This window comes from Sciurus vulgaris, assembly GCF_902686455.1.
Source record: "Sciurus vulgaris genome assembly, chromosome: 11".
Classification (NCBI taxonomy): Eukaryota; Metazoa; Chordata; class Mammalia; order Rodentia; family Sciuridae; genus Sciurus; species Sciurus vulgaris.
Window position 1 is genome coordinate 81230341 of NC_136472.1, and position 21235 is coordinate 81251575.

Genomic DNA, 21235 nt, shown 5'->3' on the forward strand with positions numbered 1-21235 from the left:
TAAATAAGTTCTGATTCTGAGTGTTGCCTGATTCATGAATTGTTCTTTGCTAAAATAAACTGTTAATTTTAATGCGTCTAAAGTTTGTCTTTTAATAGTTACATATAGAGTTAGTTACATTAGAGAACAAGGACTCTTAGTAGTCATATATCACAAAGTAAATAATTCATCATTTGTGAGCTGATTAAGGGAAGAGACCATGTGTTATTCACCCTTGAATCCCAAACATCCAAAGTAACACCTACTATGTAAAAGCCCCACAAATATACTATCTTCAATGAGAAGATATATTTTGTATTCATATAATGCTTTAGAATCAGTCCCTTTCCTATCCCAAATCTGCCAATACATTTTAATTGGTTTATCTCAGGCTCTATTTTTCAATAGCAAAATAACAATAATTAAGACCATCTTTGTAAAAGAAAAGTAAAAATATGCCCTACATGTTAAGAAAACAGCCAAGAACACTCTTCTCCTTGACCTAGGAACATCAAGCATTGAATAACTTGTTCTTTCAAAGTAGAAAAATCAATTATGACATCAAAAATTATTATTATTATTTTTTTAGTAAAAGAGATAGAGTAGATTAGCAGGAGTCCCGAAGCAATGTCATCTATTTTCTATTGAACTTCAAATTTTTGTTTGATTCTAAGATCTTCCCATCTCTTCTTCCAGCATGATTGGAAAAGTCTATTACTCTAAACTTAAGGGGAAGTCTTAGGTACTGTGCCACCTAAGTTAAAGTGTTTCTTAAGGAAAACTTACAACTTCTTTGTTTTCTTTTGGATGAACCTTTATAGAAGTAAATTACATGTATAATTAGTTTATTCCTGGGTGTTGGTTATCAATTCAAAGACCTGAGAACTTGGGTATTTCCATTGAAACTCAGAGAATACAGATAGACTAACTGGCTTCTTTTGCTGACTTCCCTGTATTTTTCTGAATGATAATTAGGAATTAAACTGTTAAAAATGTAATCCTAGATTCACATGCTTACTTTCACTGGACTAGCTCATATACTGATTGGAGGCCAAAACTGCTGTCTCAATATGTGCATGCTTCTGAGACATGCTCTGGGAAATTTTCCAGTGCCCTGAAAAAATAAACATCATCACATACAGTAGCTTGAAATTCTGGCATTTCTTCAATATGTTTGGTTGACTCTTTTAGCTTTGTAAAAAGTTGCCCAGGTATAGTATTTTGCACTTTGTTGGTGGTTACTAAAGGTTGTGGAATGAATTGATAGATGCAGTCTTATAATATGTCAGTTAGTACATTAGATTCCAAGATATTTTTATTTTTCTATCAGTGGAAATAAGACATGGACTTATAGAAAATGAGTTGGGTTCTTCAGCATTACTGAAGTTAGATAAGGGCTTATCTCTATCTGAGATTCTATGAGTTATCTAAAAATACAATGGAAAGGGCAAGGGATGGTGTAGCAAATGGAGCCAGAATTCTTGAACTTTCTCCTGAATGGGGAAAGAGACATTGAAAGAGATTATTTTATTTCAAGATATTGGAAAGATTGTTTTCCATTGGAGAGAAAGGAAATAATCTGTGAAACAAACTACTCAGTCCTAATGGATCTATAATGTGGACATTGACCATTAAAATAATTTAAGTCAGAGTGCAACATGAAGTGAGTTCTGATTATTGTTATCTGTTTCCATATGTAGATGGTTTGTTCATGGGGTAGTTTTATGTAGGCTGAGAACTGGGGAAAGCACAGCTTGAGTTCTGAACTGCCTCTGAAAGAGGGCATCAGTTTGCTTGTCTGCAGGTTTTATTTCCATGTTTACTTATTCACTCAATAATTTGGAGCTCCTAGTGTGCCAGGTATTGTGTTAAGTGTTAGGGAAACAGCAGCACACAAACTAGATAAAATTCTACTCAGTGAGCCAACAGGATAGAATGGAAGGCTGGCATTTAGTTTGAAACACAGAAATAAATGTACAATAATAAACTGTGTGAATCTTAGGGAGTGGGGGAGAGAGTTGAGAGAGAGAGAGAGAGAGAAAGAGAGAAAGAGAGAGAGAGAGAGAGAGAGAGAGAGAGAGAGAGAGAGAGAGAGAGAGAGAGAGAGAGAGAGACTATAACAGGGCACCTGATTTTTCTTTTTTAGAGAGCTAATCTGAGGAAGTACCATTCAAGCTTGTATCTAAGATGACCAGAAGTTAATTAGGCAAAGTGTAAGAAGGGTTCTTCAGTTTGAGGTAGAGGCATGTGAGAAGCACTTGAGAGAGGAAGAGATTTAGTGCATTTTGTGAATAAATAGAAGGCCAATGTGAACACTGTGGTCATCAAAGAGGAGTGAAATGAGATGTTCAGAGGCAGGCAGGTGCTAGATCATGCAGGGCCTGGGTGCTCTGTTAATGATTTTGCATTTTTATCCCAAATGCAAAAGGAGAAAGATTTGATCTGTAATTTTAACAGATCACTTTGGATTCATTCTGCATAAGCCAGCACTACTAGTGGTGAGACCAATTAGAAGGCTATTGTAGGTGGCAGATGATGGGTGTTTGGTTTAAAGTGGTGGAAGCAAAAATAGAGGGTAGTGAACAGATTTGAGATGTACTTTAGAGGTAGAATCAATAGGACTTTAAGATAAATTGAATGATGGATACGAGGGCAAATAAGGTATGGAGAAAGACTGAAGTTTTTGGCTTGAGAAAAGTGTAGCTGCATTGTGTCATTTACTAAGTTGGAGAACTATATAAAAGGAACTAAGTGGGGTGAAATCAAGATTTTTGGTATCAGTGTACTAGTGACAAGGGCACTAAAAAGGGTGTAAATCTGTGTGTGGCTTTTTATAAATGATAAAATAAAGAATGTGAAAAGGTTAAAAAAGGAAAAAAGAAGGAACAAAACCATTAAAATAGAAAATTGAATTCCCAAAGAGTGGAGGACAGTGGATCTCGGCTGGGGACTGACATATATCAGAATTTCTGAGGTCATGTACTTTGAAAAATGCATATTCAACATTTTACTGCAATTTTTGAACTTGAAAAATAAAAAAGAAAGAAAAGAAAATGGGAAAAAATCAAATCTGGTGCATATATCCAGGAGATAGATCCTATAGCTGCTTTTCAGTGAATTTTTTAAGGAGGGATACTTCAAAATCCCCATTGGGATGTGAAGAAACCATTACAACTTTCATGTTCATCAAAAAAAAAAAAAGCATGGATTTAAAAAGAAACTCACTGACACTGAACCAGAGAAATGGAGATGAGAAGTAGGATAAAAGTAGAAAAGAGAAATAGGTGGAAATTTCTTCTGATGAGCAAAAATGTCTCTGCCATAGTGCCTGTGCCAAAGCAAGGCTAAATTCTGCCAGGGCCGTTGTCACCTGGGTCTGAAACTCAGCTCTGTCACTTGCTAGTGGATGATCTTGGAAAAATCAAGTAATTTCTTAAGTCTCAATTTTCCCATTTGTGAAATGAAGATAGTGATAACATCTACCTCGTAAGGTGACTGTGAAGATTGAAAAAAATAATTCGTAAGAAGTGTTTTAACAAAAGGCTGGCACAGAGGAAGAGCTCAACAGATGTTACTCAAAAATCCCAAAAATCCTGACTATGGGTGTGGCACCTTCTCATGTCCCTGTGGTTGTGCTGACTTTTCCCTCAGCTTCAAGATGGTGTAGTTCACTGTCTCAAGAAATGTGACTTGCTAAAAACATAAGATTTAATTAATATTCACAAAGTGTTCTGAACTACCACTAAGCTTTAATTGCTGCAAATAAGTGAAAATGCTCCAACTAATTAGACAAAGCTATGTTTTTAAATTAATTTCTAGAAATATTAGATATAAAATGTGCTATATAACTCCCCTAGGGAGACCAGTAATTGACTATTAAACTACTTTTTTTTTTTTTGGAAAAAAATAAAGATGAGATTCTAAGAAGATCCTCTTGATATACCCATTCTAAAACCTGTATTTTATCAGTGCTAACAATTATTAGGAAGATATTATGTTTGAAAACACAACTACATAAGTACCCCATTAGGTGTAAGAATATTACAATTGGGATCTCAATTTAGACTGAATTGGAACTATGGAATATTGGGTTCTATTTTTCTTACTGTCCTCTCTGACTTTGGCTACTCTGAAGATAGTTGTTTTTTTGTTTTTTAATCACACATAGGCTCTAGAATAGAATATAAATGTTTAAATGTGTTCAGTCTTTAGATTTAGAATAATTTGTTTAGAAAGTTAGGAATAATCAATTAATTCCGTAGTTTTGGATATATTACTTAATAGCTCAAGAGTCAGTTAAATGGTGATAATAATTTAAAATTTGAGTTAAAATGTTAAATGACGATAAAAATATCTACTTCTTAGACCATGTTACATCTGGGGCATAGTAAGCACTTATTAAAAATTTGTCAAAAATACTCATTAAATTTTCTCTTTCATTTTTCTGTTTAAGGGAAATGGCGATAATTAAATTCCAAAATTAATTGTTCTAGAACAAATAATTAATACCTTATTAAAATGTATAGAAATCAAGAACATGTGAACATCATGTGATCTTGTTTGAGTGCTCTGTGATCACACCAAGAAAAAAAGAAAAGGCAACGTTCTTAATTTCTTCCACTACATCACAGAAGCAGAACATCTCTCCACCTTGAGGAAGATGTTGCTGTTGTGTGCAAGGAAAGTGAGCAGAGGGGTTCCCGCCCACTCATCCTTGTGAAGCACATGCAATTCGAGAAGATGAGGTGAGGAAGCGCATGCAGTACCTGGTCATCTCAGAGTCAGGGAGCAGGCCTAGGTGGTAGTGGGGGTAGGGAGTTGAGAGAAGGAAGCTTTTGTCACACTCAACAGGGGAATAGTGCCTGGGAGAAGCAGGCTTATCACACAGTTTGTTCACAGTGCTGTAAACAGGTTCCGGCGGCCTGGTGATACAAGAGGAAGAGAAAGATATGCATGGTCAGCACACACAGGGAATTACCGTGCAACTAGTAACATTTCACCAAATGCAAAAGTAAAAATCCAAACCAGTACCATTTACTCCTTGTGCCTTACCAATAGAAACCAATTTTTCCACTGGTTACATTTCATATAATAAAGGTTTTATTCCTTAGCTTCCCTTATGGGTAGTTGTAGCCCCATGAAAATTTTTAGTCCAATGTGATCTGAGAAGGAGGGTTTTGTGGGATTCATGGAATAGCTGCTTATGGAAAGTGATTTAGCTGAGACCCCTGCAATTTTCTCTCCTGCTTTGTCTGTTGACCTGAAACCCAGACATGATGGTTGGTCCTTCAGTGGTCATTTTGGGCCATGAAGCAATCATTAGGATTAAAGGAGATTAGATTAAAGCAAAAAGGAAAAGCCTGTGTCACTGACATGGAGTGATATTATACTGCCTCTGGGCTACCTACCTTTGGATTTCTTTTATGTGGGGTAAAAATAAGTAATCTAGTTTAAGCTTGTGTCATTTTTTTGTTTGTTATATAGACAATCTAACATTAACACATGTACTCTAAAAAATCTTTAGACTGAAAATTAAAACAAAGAAATAACTATAGATAGAGCCTATCATAGTGCTTATACATTTAATTACACTTGTAACTGTAGTTAGTAACTGTACACAGAGAATGTAAAGAATGCTATTTTCTTACTGTGTAATTTAAAGCTTAAAACTGTTCAAAGAATTCACTGCATTCATTTTAAAATATTTTTATTCATAAAATGGCAGCTGACCTACACTGCCAGCATAGGACCCTAGAAGAAAGGAATCGATTCTTTTAGGTCATAAAACATTTCTATGATGATGTCATTTTAGTAGCACTATACTTTGCCTAGTGGGGCAGATTCAATTTTCCCAGTCTGATGCTGACTCTATAGACTAAGAAAATTATGTTATCAATTTTCTCTAAGTCCTTTTACCATAGTGCAATGTTTAGAGAAGAAATTTCAGAATCAAAAGAGGCTGATAAATATTTTTTAAAAATTTCTGATTATACTGTATTCATCTGAATTAAGGGAAAAATTTTAGCCTTGGAACATAATAATAGATTCAAGACAACTGAAATGAGGTTGCATGCTTTTTCCAGTGTTAAACTCTTAAAACTTTTACCTGCATCTTTATTGCAACTGTGAATGGATGTACTACTATAATATAAGTCATGCATTTAGTAGATTTGGTGTTTGAGGCAGGCTTCAACACTGTGGGTTTTAGAAGAGGGTATGTCTTTGCTTATAGCTAATTCTAGGATTCTTTCATAATGGATTGATCACTTTTCTATGCTTACTTACTCATGACTTAAAATATTAGCAACGTAGAGTTACAGTTATTGTTATTGCGGGTTCATTTTTACCTGTCATTTTGTCTTCAATTCCTTTCTTACTAATTTACTTGTTATTTTGTAGAGTCACTGGCTAAAGAGTAGACATAACAGACCCAGTTTCTTTACTTGGTTATGAGCACATGTGACACCATGGGAGTTAGGCCAATGAAAACTACCAAAACACAAAATGAAGCACATGCCACACATAGCCAGGTCCTCTTCTAATCAAACCATGAAATTAAAAATATCTGTGAGAATCTCCTTTCAAGCATCATTAACAGAGGGTTCTTATTTGAAGACTTCCATCTACCAGCTTCATGATAAGCCAAGGATTCTGTCATATAAGACACAGTAAGTCCTATGCAAGTTAGAGTCTGAACACAGAAACGACACAGAGTAGGAATTTAACAAATGTTTCTTTGAATGAATGGATAATTCTTTTACTGTTCTGTAGTGAAAGAAATAAAAAAAAAATTCTTATGGTTTGATCAAAGAAGCCATACATTATTCTGAATCTCTTAATTAGGTTTAAATTTCTTGGGCCATTAATTCTGACAGGTTATATGGAAGGAACAAAACCCCAGTGTTGTCAGTTAGGAGCTGAAAAGATCTGAGTACTGGCTGGTCACAGCTGATCCACTCTCAGGGGATGGGCTTCATATGTTTTGAGTCTGATGGCTACACCTGGTTTGCCCTTGGTTCTTCTAATAGTCACCTCGGGCATAGGGAACCTCAAAGATTTCTTGACCCTGAGTTCCAGGGCCTAACTGGCATCTTTAGGCCAATTGGCATCTTTGTCCTTCCCTGCAATTAACATTTTCCATGACCTCACTGCAGACAAAACATGTCAATTGCTGTCACTTAGATCTGGGTGGCAGAAACAGATTCCATCATCACTTTCCACTGGGTCAGTAAAGAAATGACAAAGAGGTGGAGGGAAGAAGACTTTCAGCAGTGTGAGTCAGCCAGTCTCAATCGAAAGGCCTATTTATTCTATTTTAAGCAACTAGAGGAAGAAGATAATCAACATGGTAAGCCAATCGAAGGTGCTGACTGGCTCTCTTCATTCTGTGGATGCCTCCAGAAAGGAGGGAAAGTACTGAAGATATTAAGTGCAATCTCTAAGTGAATTCATAAACAAATCATTTATCTAGCTATCTACTTATTAGGGGCCATAGATAAATGACTTTGTAGTCTCATCAGCATTTATTTGCATATCTACGGGTTTATAATTGCAGCTCTTACAGCATACAATTAACACATCCTGACCCTTGGTGATTTCTCTTTTCTGTGAACTCCATTAGCACTTGCTATTTGTTCTGCTTTCTTTGCATATTTAATTGCTAATTCACAATGCTGGTGTATTGGAGAGAGATAACGCTTCATCTACACCCTACTCTTAAAAAAGCTATCTTACCTGCAACTACTCCTCCCTAGTTGCTCCACTTGTCTCTAACCCAACTCAGACCCCTTAAACCATTGGACCAGGATTGGGCTCTTCACCTTGCAACCATGGTCTAATACTGTGGAGTCCATAAGAAAAAGAAAACAAGACTAGGCCGATTGTATTCTCCTTTGGAATATGAATAATATGACTAAAGGGGAAGAAAAATAAGTCATCAGTTGGTAATATAAGAAAAATATACAAGCACATAGAGGGCACTGCAAATATATTCACTAATTACAAAGCACAAGAGTGAGGCCCTATCAAACTTTGTTTTTAAAATACTCAGAGGTTCCTTGGAATCTAGAATAAGTCTTGGTTCATTCTTTAAGGGGGCCTATTAGGGCTCATGTTATTTAATTTCCATAATGATTCCTGTATAATACAGGTTGTATAATGAAAATTAACTACCAACTTCCCACCCTAATCCTTAGATCACAGACATCTTGCTTTCTCAATTAAGAATGAATATAAAACAGATACTTCATTTGTTTATTTTACATTCCTTTCAGATTACCAAAACTAGACTATGCCACTTAAAGAAACCGACAAAACCTTGGACCTATGTAATTCTGTGGTACCTGAGAGCAGTATAAGACTGATTCCATCTTTTAAGTTTTGATATTTAGTTCATTATTATTTTGCATTGATTTTATTTTTTAAAATATTACTACCTTTATTCTTGAGGTTTTGCATCCAACTTAAGTGACTCACCTAGTCCCAACCATGTACCAAACACAATAAAGTATAAGACAGTGTTACTGATGACTCTGATTTCAAATACTCTTCATCTGTGTAGCACCTGAAGGTACAAGATCAAAGGGATATGATTCCTTTCTCTTAGAGGTAACAGTAAGATTGACTCTTACTTTATTGAGTTTTCTAACTTCCCAGCAAAACCCTCAAGCTGTCTTGGGCAGGAACCTGACCTTATTGTACTGTCATATTTTGTTTCCAGAGCTTTCTTTCTCCCTCTAGAGTATTAACTCCTAGAGAATCAGGACCCAATCTCATTTGATCCTGGTTTCCCCTTGCTTCCCCGGATGCCAGAATGCATGAATAAAGCATTGTCATAGAAAATAAGAAGAGCTGCGACAAGAAAATGTGACCAGTACTTTTTATTCTCTCTTCCTGAGTTAGAGCTAAAAGGAAGAGTTGAACATTATAGTAGAAAAGACTGGGGTTATACATTTGTATGTCCATCAGACTGCTGTGGGTAAATCTGTAGAGCACTCAGATTCTCCAGATCTCATCCTGTTGTTGCCTCCCTTGGTTGCTCCAATGGGACAGGAACTTCCAATGCCATACTGTTGCTGAAAGTTCAGTCCTGTCCCAATGCCAATCCAATAACAAGGACATGATTTTGAGAAAAAAGAAAAAGAAGGTTTATTGTTTTGCTAGCAAAGGAGAAATACAGGGGACTCCTGTCCCAAAGGCTGTGATTCTGCCCATCGGCAGGAACAGGGGGCTTTTATAGAGGTGATTCAAATGCTCCATTTCACGTGATCTCTGTTGAAGTTATAATTCACTTGTTAGTTTGGGAGATAGTCATTTCTGAGATCTTCTGGTACCATCCCCAAAGTCCGGATTACTTGTTCCTACGGTGGTGTGTACTTAAGGACAGATAACTCTGACTAAGATGGGGAAGAAACGTAATCTTGTTTCTCCTCAGATTAGGGAATGGGGGAGATTGTGGGGGATCAGGGAGAGAGGAAGAGAAAGTAATATATTCAATTAAAAAATCAGTTGCAGTAGCAGAGCTGCAAGGGCTATATTCAAAGCATAAAATGGATCACTGTTACAATGCCTTGATTAGAAAAACCCCGCCAAACCTCATCAATGATGGCATCTGGGATGGCAAGCACTCAGGTAACTAAGCATCTAGCATATTGCCTGACATAATTTGAGGGAAATTTTTTTTTAACCTTCAAAGGATGCCTCAGGCTCCTATTTACAAATAATAAACAATACACTGTTTATTGGGCTAATGATTTGTAGCAGTAAGTATAAGAGGATTGAATTTCAGGTCAGGGCTAATAGGTCTTAAGGACTGTTTTGGAAAGCTTTAAAATTAATTAGGGGGTAGGAGAGAATCAAGGCTCAAGTTGTTAACTTTGCGTCTCAATATGTGAAATGACATTTTAATAATAATGATTAAAGAGAAGCTGATTTCTCTCATACAGAATTTTAAGTAGAAAGTATTAGTCACTTGCTGAAGAAGCTATAAGGGTCTTCAAGTATGACATAAAGAGATCAGGGGGAGGGACCAGTCTAGACAATTTGTAAGAACCCATTCATTCCCCCATTGATTTGGGTCCCCAAGGACTTCTAATGGGACTCTTGGAGTTGATGTGCCTATTTGTACCAGATTTAATTTAACTTTTCTAAAACTTCCTCTTTGATAGAGCTATATCAGAAATCTGTAATGACAACAGGAAAGTTATAAACTGTAAATTTATACCAAGAGGTGAATTATGAAGCAGCATGGTGAACGCAAAGAAACAGCACTAGATTTGGGTTCTGGATCTTCCAAATTCAACTTCGTATGACATTTTTCTATTTTTTAACTTCTCTGACCCTATGTGCTCTCATCTGGAAATTGGGAATAGTAATAATCAAGTGAAGACAGTTGTGAGAAATAGGGAGAAAGTGCATAAAGCACCTATCTCAGGGCATGGTGCTCATGGGGAGAGAGCTCATCAAATGGTAGAGATTGAATATCACTGTCAAGCACTCAAGCTCTCAGGTTTGCATAGTCCTGAGAACGTTGCTTGCTTCTATGTGAATACATAGGAACTACTCTGCACCCACTCACTCAGAATCAGGCAGTACACACAATATCTTTTATGTAATGTAAATTCTCTACAGAAGGATGAACAAAGGAAGTAACCATCAGTGGCTTTTATCACAGAAGGCCTGCATAATGGTGTCTTCTAAAGACTTATTTGCTCCTGACATTGAAAAGGCAACTGATCCTCTGTCATTGTCCTGCAGGTCAATGCCCACTTCCTAAACTTCTCAATGATTTTCAATGCCCCTAACAATTTATCAGCCCAACTCTAACCCCTGATTTGTGCCTGCATCTTTTTGACTCCCTTTTGCTATGGTTTGCAGCTGTAGTATTATTTCATATTGTTGAACCTTAAGTAATTTGTTATTAATAATAGTTTCTGTACCATAATCTGCAAATATTTTTTTTAAAAATAGAAAAAGGGATTGTTTCACCATTTTCTCTATGTAAACACCACTCTCTGTATCTTACTATGTTTGTTCATTGAGGAGAGAAAGGGTAGACTCAGCTGCACCATTTAAAGTCATTTTGAAAGTTTTGAATTATAAAGATGCTTTATTTCTTCATAAGAATGAATGGGTTTCAACAAAATTGGACCCTCTCCAGGCAGCAGGTTATAAAGGGGTCCTGAAGTTTTTGGTTGGAATAAGAAGTTGAAAATCAGTGACCTTGACAATGGTGAGAGTAAGAAAGAGGAGAGGGATCACTGCACCTTTGCACTGGGTGAATGTATCTAGCTATAGTAGAATTTGGGGGTTTTTCTGAGACACATTCAAAGGGCCGAGGATAGCTCGGTGGTGGAACACTTGCCTAGCATGTATGAGGCCCCGGGTTTAATTCTCAGTACTAGAAAAAAAGTCTTCTACTCTGAAAGATTCAAACAGATATTACTGCAGACACATAGGGTCAGTATTATGGCCTCACTAAGGATTTGGAGATGTGGATGTGAACTATTTGAGAAAGGTTCAATATGTGCTATATTGGCATTTAAACTTATATTTAAGCAAAAACTGCTATTAAAGATTTCGTTTTTTCTTTTTAATTGAACTCAGGATAAAATATAAAGCTACAAAAAAGGTTAATAGTTACTTAGAATCTTGATGGAAAAGAAAATTCTAAGCATAAACGAAAGTAATCACATAAAAGATGACAGGTTGGACTACATAAAAACTTAAAGCTGCTGAAGTAAAAAGATAAAATGAAACATCAAGAACTCATAACTAAGCAATAAGCTGGGAAACCATCTGTTCAAATATATTTATCAATATTTTAAAAATGTTCCTGCAACTCAATAAGAAAGACAACAACATTTCAACATTTCAATAAAAAATAGACAAAGGCCATTAACATCTGATCACAAAAGAGAAAACGCAAATAGCAAGTAAATACACACATATAAATGTTCAGCCTCAATAGGAATAAAAACAATGCAAATTAAATTACATACCCTCTTTGTCTGTTTAGGAATAATAAAGAATCTTAAATCGCAATAAAAGATCAAATAAATCACACGTTGGTTGTGGTACGGTGAAACAGATAGTCTTATCACTGGTGTTATGAGATATAAAACCCCTTTACAGCATTTTGAGAAAGCAATTGGCAATATATTTCAGGAGTTTTAGAAGTAATTCTGCTTTTTGTTCCAGCAATTCTACTTCTAGTATGCTATCCTAAGAAGAAAATAAAAAATGTGCTCAGAGGTTTCTTTACAGACAAAGTCATTGTGGTTTGTCATAAGAGCAAAACAAAGTAAAACAAACAAAAAACAAACAAACCAAAAGGAAACAATCACATGTCCACCCAGGGAATGAAAGAACATAAGATATATCCACAGCATGGCTGATTGTTTAACTATTAATATTCATGACAATTTTTAATGATATAGAAAAGTGATTTATTTTAGAGTTCAATAGAATAGAAAATTATATAGAAAGCCTGGGGGTCAGTGGGAGGTGAAAGAACCCAATTCACTTACCATTTGGGAGAGAGAACAAACTAAGGAGATACAAAGTATCATGAAACCAAAAGTATCATGGTAGGGAGTAGGAATTCCAGAGTAAGACTGAGATGGGTTGAAAGTGGAAGTTATTAGCAAGTATAAAGTTAAAAATCTGAAAATATGCCCCACCTAAAGGTTTGCTAAAGGTTTGAGTAGGAGACAAAGTTAAAAATTTAGTCAGGTCTTGAGTACAGTTCTACTATTTACACTTGATGGGCCTTGGAGGTCAATGTTTCTCATACTAGATGTAATGAAAAGAGTTCAGTCACTTTAATTGTTCATGTACACATTCATTATTAATTCCACAAATACTTACCAAACACCTACTCTGTGCCAGGCCCAGAGAGATACATGTGCTAGGCATATAGTAGTGATTATGACAAAATGGTTCTTCTGTTCATTGAGTAAACATTTTGTTTGTAAGGAAATCTAGTCGTAAGAACAGAGACTTACTGAAGCTACTTCATAAGGACCCATGAACCCTATGGACTCAGAAAAAGCTGTAGTTAGAGATTAACAGTGTTAAAACCTAATGAAGTGGATCTTTACTCTAGAACTTTCCCATCAAGGTAACACCTTGTTTCTTTTTGCTACTTCTTTGTCTTCTCTAACCTATTCTTGGTCCTGTTGGCAACTATATCTCCTATTTAAAAAGGCACTAGAGAATAGAGAAAAGAAAGCAAAATAAGTCTGACCATCTAAATGTCCTGGTCCCATCACTGACAAGTCATGTGATTTTTACCTCTATGCCTCAGTTTCCTTCACCATGAGTGGGAATAATGCCTACTTTTTAGGGTCTTATGCTTATTCAATGAAATGATACATGAATAATATTTAGTACGATAAATTTCCTATTCCCCACAGGTATTCAAACAGGTAAGCTGGCAGTAAGCCATCAGGTTAAACATCCATCTCTCATCCTTTTTGAGATGTGAATTCATAAAGGAATAATTTCCATTGACGATGACAAAACCATGTTTCTGGTTGTGTCTAGGCTGACAGGCAGCCAATTAAAATATAGAATGCCTCAGTAAATTTAGATCTCAGATAAACAAGTAATATTTTTTTTAGTATAAATATGTTAGTATCACATGGGACATATTTATACTAAAATCTATTCCTTGTTTATCATTTTTACATCCAAATTAAACTGAAATCCTCATTTTACCTGGTAAGTGGTCATACCTCCACCTTGCAGTTTCCCTTATATTGTAGTGCACGCTCTCCTGTGTATAGGCTCACTCTGTGGTATATTTTACTTGTTAGCTCTGGTTTTCCTTTTGATTTTCTTTTAAATCAGCAAATGTGCTTAATTTATTTTCTCCTCAGTGTCCAACACAACAGTCCAACTTAAGTCATGCCCATTTTCATTTCTATACCCAAATCTATGCATATGTATACAGATAAATATTTTTTCAATTTTTAAAAAATTTTGATTCATTGTACACAAATGGGGTACAACTTTTATTTCTCTGGTTGTACACGAAGTAGAGTCATACCATTGCATAATCATACATGTACATAGGGTAATGATGTTTGTCTCATTCTATTATCTTTCCTTCCCTCTGCCTCCTCCCCATCTGTCATTTCCCTCTACAAAATCCATCCTTCTTCCATTGTTTCCTTACCTCCTCCCCCTGCCCCCCATTATGTAGCATCACCCACTTATCAGAGAAATCATTTGGTCTTTGGCTTTTTGGAATTGTCTAATTTCACTTCACACGATATTCTCCAACTCCATTCATTTACCTGCAAATGCCATAATTTTATTCTTCTTTATGACTGAGTAATATTCCATTTTATATATACCACAGTTTCTTTATCCATTCATCAACTGAAGGGCATCTAGGTTGGTTCCACAACCTGGCTATTGTGAATTGAGCAGCTATGAACATTGATGTGGCTGTATCTCTGTAGTATGCTGATTTTAAGTCCTTTGGGTATAGGCCAAGGAGTGGGATAGCTGGGTAAAATGGTGGTTCCATTCTGAGTTTTCTAAGGAATCTCCACACTGCTTTCCAGAGTGGCTGCACCAATTTGCAATCCCACCAGCAATGTGTTTTAAAATAAAAGTTGATCATATCACATGTTTTTATACCAATGCTTTTACCTTTAAATTTTACACTGCATATTAGACATCTTTCTAAGTCAGGACACACAGTACCATCTACCCTTTCCACACACTGGTAGTGTTGGTATAAACTCCTCAATCTACAACTCAGAAATCCTACTTCCAAGAATTTGCCCCACAAAACTGAGAATAATAGGTGCCCACAGAATTGTTATTACCACAGTGTTTGTAGAAACAAAACACAGAAAAGCAATGTTTGTTAGTGTTGGTCAGACAGGTAGGCACTAAAAACCTGGTTATAATGACACTGAAAAATCTCTACAACATAACAAGTAAAAAGCAGATTCAAAGAGTATACATTCAGTTTCATCCAGTTTTGTTTTATTTTTATTGTTTTTCTTCTTTTTTTATTGGTTCCTTTTAGTTATAAATCCAGTTTTTATGACTAGACAAAATGTAAAGTATGATCCCAATTCTATTTAGAAGATGGTGAGAAATAAGGAGTCTAGAAGCATACACTAGACAATTGGTTGATATAATTTCTATATGATACGTCTACATAAAGTATTATTTTCTCTATTTTAAAGGATGTAAAATTATTCATCATATAAGTAGATGGATAAGAAGTCATAAATCTGCATGTGTAGCATGATATCAATTTTATAAGAAGCATATCTATATCTGTATGGAAACAGAAAAGTCACCAAAATGTTAATAGAGCTTCATCTGAGCAGTGAGATTATGGGTAATTTTGATTAATTATATTTTCCTAATTTTTAAGTTTTTAAAGAACATTTTTAATGTAATAAGATGTAGATCTTAAATATTCTCCCTACCAAAAGATAACATGGTAAATATGTGAGGTAATGGATGCATTAACTAGTTTGATGGAGGTAACTATTTCACAATGTATATGTATATCAAAACATCACATCGTATACATTAAACATATACAATTTTTATGTTAATTGTACCTCAATAAAGCTGGAAAACATACGTGTGTGTATATACACACATACAGTTTGTACTCCAGAAGGATTTGTTGGGTGCTGTGGAATTCAGCTCCAAAGGTACACACATTCTCAAACAACCCACACATAGAAAATAGAAGTTTTTCCACCGCAGAACTTATTTCCCTTAATCATGAGCAACTGTTATTTCTGTGTGGTAGATAGGTACTAAAAAGGTATTCTAAGAGTGGTGAAAGGAACATTATGAATAATTGGTTATGAGTAACAGGATGGCTTAGCTGGTAATACCATATTTGCTATTTATATCTGTCAGAGTCACAAATGTCTTTGGTTATGCAAATATATTCAGTTACTCAGAAGATTCCAGTTCAAGTTAGTCTACTTCAGGGGAATTATGTACTAACCAAAAGCCCTTTTACAGAAATGAGGGCACAATTAAAAAAAAATTTACAGCAGCCACAGTCTTTTCTACTAATGTATCTACTCATTCATTTGGCACCTATTTATTGTTCTTGGAAAAGATACAGGGTGCCTATGAATGCAGCGGCAAGAGCTTGGTCTTTCCGGCTGTAAGACCTGGGGTTCAATTCTGTTCTGTCAGTTACTTATCTGTGTCACTCTGGGGAAGTTTTTCATATTGGCTAAATCATGGCTGTCTTATCTGGAAAATGACTTCATAAGCTCTACCTTGAAGGACGGCTGCAAGATTAAATGAGATAAAATATGCAAAGTCTTAACAAATCACCTGCCATATGGTAGGTGCTCAGGAAATAACTATTTTTATGTACCAGATACTAATCTAGGGAATGTGGAAGATAAAAATCTGATCGCAACATAAATTCTTCCCTCAAGCATCACTTCATGTTGGAGAGGATGTGTGCCTGTATTTAATAAAGTTAAAAATGGTTCAGGGTGATGGGAAGGAAAGAGACTCTCCACACTTCTTAGACTTTTCTCCGCATCAGTTCCCTAACTTCTTCCCCCTCTCTACAGTTCTCTTGTTCATGCTCTTTTAAATAAGAGATGTCTCCTTGTATACTGTTGGCCAACACATTACAAGCAGATTGAGTAAGAGCACAAGCTTCACTGCGGGACAGGAGAATGGTAGCAAAGTCAAAAGGATGCACGGCAGGACTACTGGTCTTTCTTAGGGGTCCAGGGAAAACTACTTTATTGGAGATTCTGACTAGATCAGGACAACCAATGTAAGTCAAAGGTGCCAGTAAGTGAACTACTGGAATAAGGACACTGGAACAGCGAAACTGGATGGAGGAGATTTTCTTATAAGACTAACATTAGAACCAAACCTCCCATCTACTGTACCTAACGGATTGAGAATGCATTTAACAGAAAACATTTGTGAATTATATACTCCAGTCAGTTAAGGTAGATACCAGACAATAGAAAGTGCTTGGAGGTCATAACACACACACACACACACACACACACACACACACACACACACACACACACACACATATGCACATAGCGAAAGGTAATGGTAAAACATTAGTGATCCAGTGAGATTCAGAGATCCAGTTCAGGTTATCTCAGCGCAGCAGGGTAGAATACAGAGTTTAAATTCACCTCATAATCTTCTCTTCTATTTCCTCATAAAATATTCTGTGAAATGTATATGACTTGCCTGCACTGTGGAAGTTTTTTAGTGAGGTAGTGGGGGAAAGTGGTTGGATACAAGGTTATTGCAATAACATAGAAACCCCACATCTCTCAGTTAGTATTTGATTATTTACATCATGATCTTTAATCTTCAGAGGAAAAAAGTTTTCACAGTGAACTCTATCAATAATTTCTGCACAATGATATTAAGATAAGGTGGCACAGATGAGGGAGAGGTCAAACTGTGACTTGAGTACAGGTCTCTTTGATTCCAATGCTCACTATGCAATACTTCATTGGAGCAAACTAAGTGGGGGAGATGTAAAGCAAAATAGGAATTGCCAACAGGGAATGTGGTAGTTGTGTGCATTGTTGAATCTCTCATTTTCAAGGCATCTGGATCCCTGGGCTCTCATAAGGGCTATATAGTTATATATAACAGATCCAAAGCAGCTAGGTGGTAGCCACATATGGAGAAGAAAGTTGGGTTAGAATCCTCCATCCCTCTCCCCACAGCCTCCATTTTGCTGCCCTTGGTATGTCTGGTAGGTCCATGCGATAACTCTCCTATGCACTTAGCCACAGAGTCATCTGAGTCTCAGTTGATAGCTGTGTGTTTAAAGAAATAAAAGTACCTAAGATTCCTTTATAAAAAATTGTTTTGAGGGGAAATGCAGTGGAGCTAGGTACTTAAGATGCCCTTTCTCAAGCAATGAAAACAGGGAAGGGGAACAGGATAATTTATTGAGATTACTATGTGAATTGAATTTGCTTTTTTCCCCCTCAAGTTTAAAGCAAACAACAAGATCTTTGCATTGATCTCTTGCTTTGTTGGAGATTTGTGATGCAGGAGAGAAAGTAGAATTTCCCCCAAGACTTTTCTCTTCCAAGTTTTTATTCTTCAAAAATTTAAGTCCCTAAAGGATTAATGCTCAGAGAGAACCTGAGAGGAGAGGCAAAAAGGATAGATCCTATCTTTTAATATATAATTTGATTTAAAGAAAACAATGTTTTATTTTTAAAAATATGTATTTATAGAGTAAACTGCATAGTGCTACTGCTGTTTTTAAATAGCTAGCAATTTGAATTACAAAACTTGAACACCACTGGATGAATTCTGTTTTTCATAACTGTTGCTCAGGAGCAATATTAACCACTAATACTGTCTTTGGTTTAGTCATCCACTGTCTGTGAAAATTTATCCTACAAGAGAAATACCTGTTTTCTGCTAATGTGCTACTTCTTCTTTTACTTTTGGTAATATGATGTTCTAAAGTCAATGAAGTAGTAAACTTCAGACCATGGTTGCCAAACCTAGCCTCATATATCAGAATCATCTGTGGAGGATTTTTTTTCTTCTATATCTAATGCTAGTGTCCCAGCTCCCACCTCAGACATCCAGATTTGATAGATCTGCTTGCCTAGGGAGACTGTGTTTAAAAAGGTTTCGTATGTGCCTGTTTAGTGTCTGAGTTGAGAACTATAAATTTAGATAATAAACCTGTTCTTTTTGAGGAAGGTGTGAAATAGTCAATTTTTTTTTTTTGTTGCAGTAACTCTTTCCATACTATAGAATACAAATAATTGCACTAAATTTTTTGACTTGAAAATATTCAGCTGATAAATGTTAATATTTGTAAATATTAATTTTCTTTTAAAAGGAAAGGTATAAAATAGCATCTTTCACTGTTTCATCAGTGATTATATACTGTGTGTCTTTTCTTCTCTCCATGTGTGTATTTATATATGTATTCTCTAACTGCAGAAGTCAGTCATTCTGCATTCTGGGGATGGTTCTACTTTGCTTTCACCAGGTAGATCACATTTTCACCATTAGCTCTATACTTAGCTGCAACTACTATATAGCTCTCCTGAATTTGTTTTCACAAATTTATTTATCTATTATTTTTGATTAGCAAATAATGGGTTTCATTTCAGCATATTCATATGTGAATATAAAATTCTTCGGTCATTTCTACCCCTCAATAATCCCCCTTACCATTTTCTACCCTCTACTTCTAATCTCCTTTCTCTTCTCTAAGTCACCCTTCTACTTTCATATCATTTCCATTTGTTTTCTAGATTCCCCATGAGAGAAAACATATGAAACTATCTTTCTGAGTCTGACTTATTTCACTTAATATGATGATCTCTAGTTCCATCATTTTCTTACAAATGACATAGTTTTGCCCATCAACTGTTGATGGGCAGCTAGAATGATTCTATACCTTGGCTATTATGAATTATGCTGAAATAAACATGGACATGCAGGTATCTTATACTGCACCAATTTTAATTCCTTTGGTTATAGAGCAAGGAGAGGTACAGTTGGGTCATATAGTAGTTCTATTATTCATACTGATTTATACAGTAGCTATAGTAATTTATGTTCTCACTAAAGGTATAGTGGTTCCTTCCCCCCATCCTTTGCCAGCATTTATTGTTATTTGTATTCTTGATGATTGCCTTTCTGATTGGGGTGAGATAGAAACTCAGTGTAGTTTTAATTTGCATTTCCCTTATGGCTAGAGATGCTGAACAGTTTTTTTTCATACATTTATTGGAATTTGTGTTTCTTTTGAAAAGTATCTGATTGGTTCATTTACCCATTTGTTGATAGGGGTTTTCAGTGTTGACTTTTTTGAGTTCTTTATAGCTGGCAAAGATATCCTCCCATTCTGCAAATTGTTTCTTTACTCAGTTGTTTCTCTTACTTTGTTCTCACAAATTTAAATTAAGCACAAGCTCATTCGAGCTACTCTCAGCATTATATGGTTTTGAATATATGTAAAATATTGTCCAAACATGGCCACACATGGCCTAATCTAATAGTATGCAATGAATTAATACTTCTACTCTTGGAAATTGGAAAGCACCATTACATACAGATGTGTTGATATGCATGAACTTAATTTCTATGCTTTGCATGAAGATATTCAAAATAAACTCTGCATTTATTTAAAAATGTTATGATGTCTGCATAATACACCTACATATTTGGGGAAGGCATGTATTTGTGCTTGCTTAACATTCTAGAAGTTTAATTTTATAGTTTTGTAAATGAAAACCAATTTACTTCATACATAGAATTTTATTTTTATATAACTGATAATTAGGCCTAGTTTTCAATAGATTCTTCAGAATTAGTATCAATATACATTTTAAAAAGACATTGAAATGTCACTAAGTCTATATAAAGTCACAAAACCTAAAGTCAAAGGTATAGTATAAATCTGTGTTTTTTTTAGGCCAGCTGGAAACTCAGTTCCCCTGCACCCACTTTTTGACCTTACGCTTCCACCCCCAACCAACTTTGCTATCATCACAGCTGCAGTCAGTAAGGATCACCAGTGTGTGTTATTACTAGTAAAGGCTAATAATAATAATGAGAAGAATGGCTACACTCAATCTAGCTCATTTTGAGACAGATCCGTTTACATGGATTAACTCATTTAATCCTAATACTAACTCATGGTATTGGTATGCATGGGGAAGCTGAGGCACAGAGAAGTTATATAACTCATTTCAGTGCAAATAGCTAGTAAGTAGTGAATCCAAAGGATATTTTTACTTAACCCTAAAATCTATGCTCTTAACCAAGATGCTCTTCTGTTTCTAGATTCCAGGTTCTAAATTTACCACTTACTTTCTAATTGTTGTAGGGGAAATCATACACTGTATGCCATCTTGGATTCCCCATCTATAAAACAGACATAACATTTCTCTCTCCATTGTATGGTGTCATAGGAATTAAAATGAGAAATAGAAAAGTATCTATCTGTGCAGTACTAGATAGCAAAAAGGGGTTATTAATACTATTAAAAATTCAGAGCCAGGGCTCACATAATTGACTTTGAAATCTTCAGCTGTTTCATTTTGCCTTCATCTCCTGTCCAAAGATGGTAAATGAGATTTTTAAAAGATGAGAGCAAAACAAGACATAAAACAAAATATCAGGCTCCAATGGATCAGTTGACAACATTTCTATTAGGGAGCAGTCTACATAAGAAAAAACTCACATAGTTGCACTTCAAGGTCAACCC

The 21235-nt window shown here is 35.6% G+C and overlaps 1 protein-coding gene and 1 long non-coding RNA gene across 24 annotated transcripts in view; one reads left to right on the forward strand and one right to left on the reverse strand.

Annotated features, from left to right (window-relative positions):
- Positions 1–21235, reverse strand: part of DLG2 (discs large MAGUK scaffold protein 2) — a gene marked incomplete at its 3' end in the record, with an annotated part of 2081919 nt that overhangs the window by 445165 nt on the left and 1615519 nt on the right. For 18 of the 23 annotated variants that reach the window (XM_079105558.1, XM_079105557.1, XM_079105538.1 and 15 more), the window contains one exon: positions 4746–4901. The exons of the other annotated variants lie outside the window; for them this stretch is intronic. In XM_079105558.1, the coding sequence (XP_078961684.1) occupies positions 4746–4901 (156 nt within the window). The remainder of the gene's footprint in view (positions 1–4745; positions 4902–21235) is intronic. 23 annotated transcript variants of the gene reach the window in all.
- Positions 1–21235, forward strand: part of LOC306640916 — a 43604-nt gene that overhangs the window by 3043 nt on the left and 19326 nt on the right. The gene's annotated exons all lie outside the window — the stretch shown is intronic.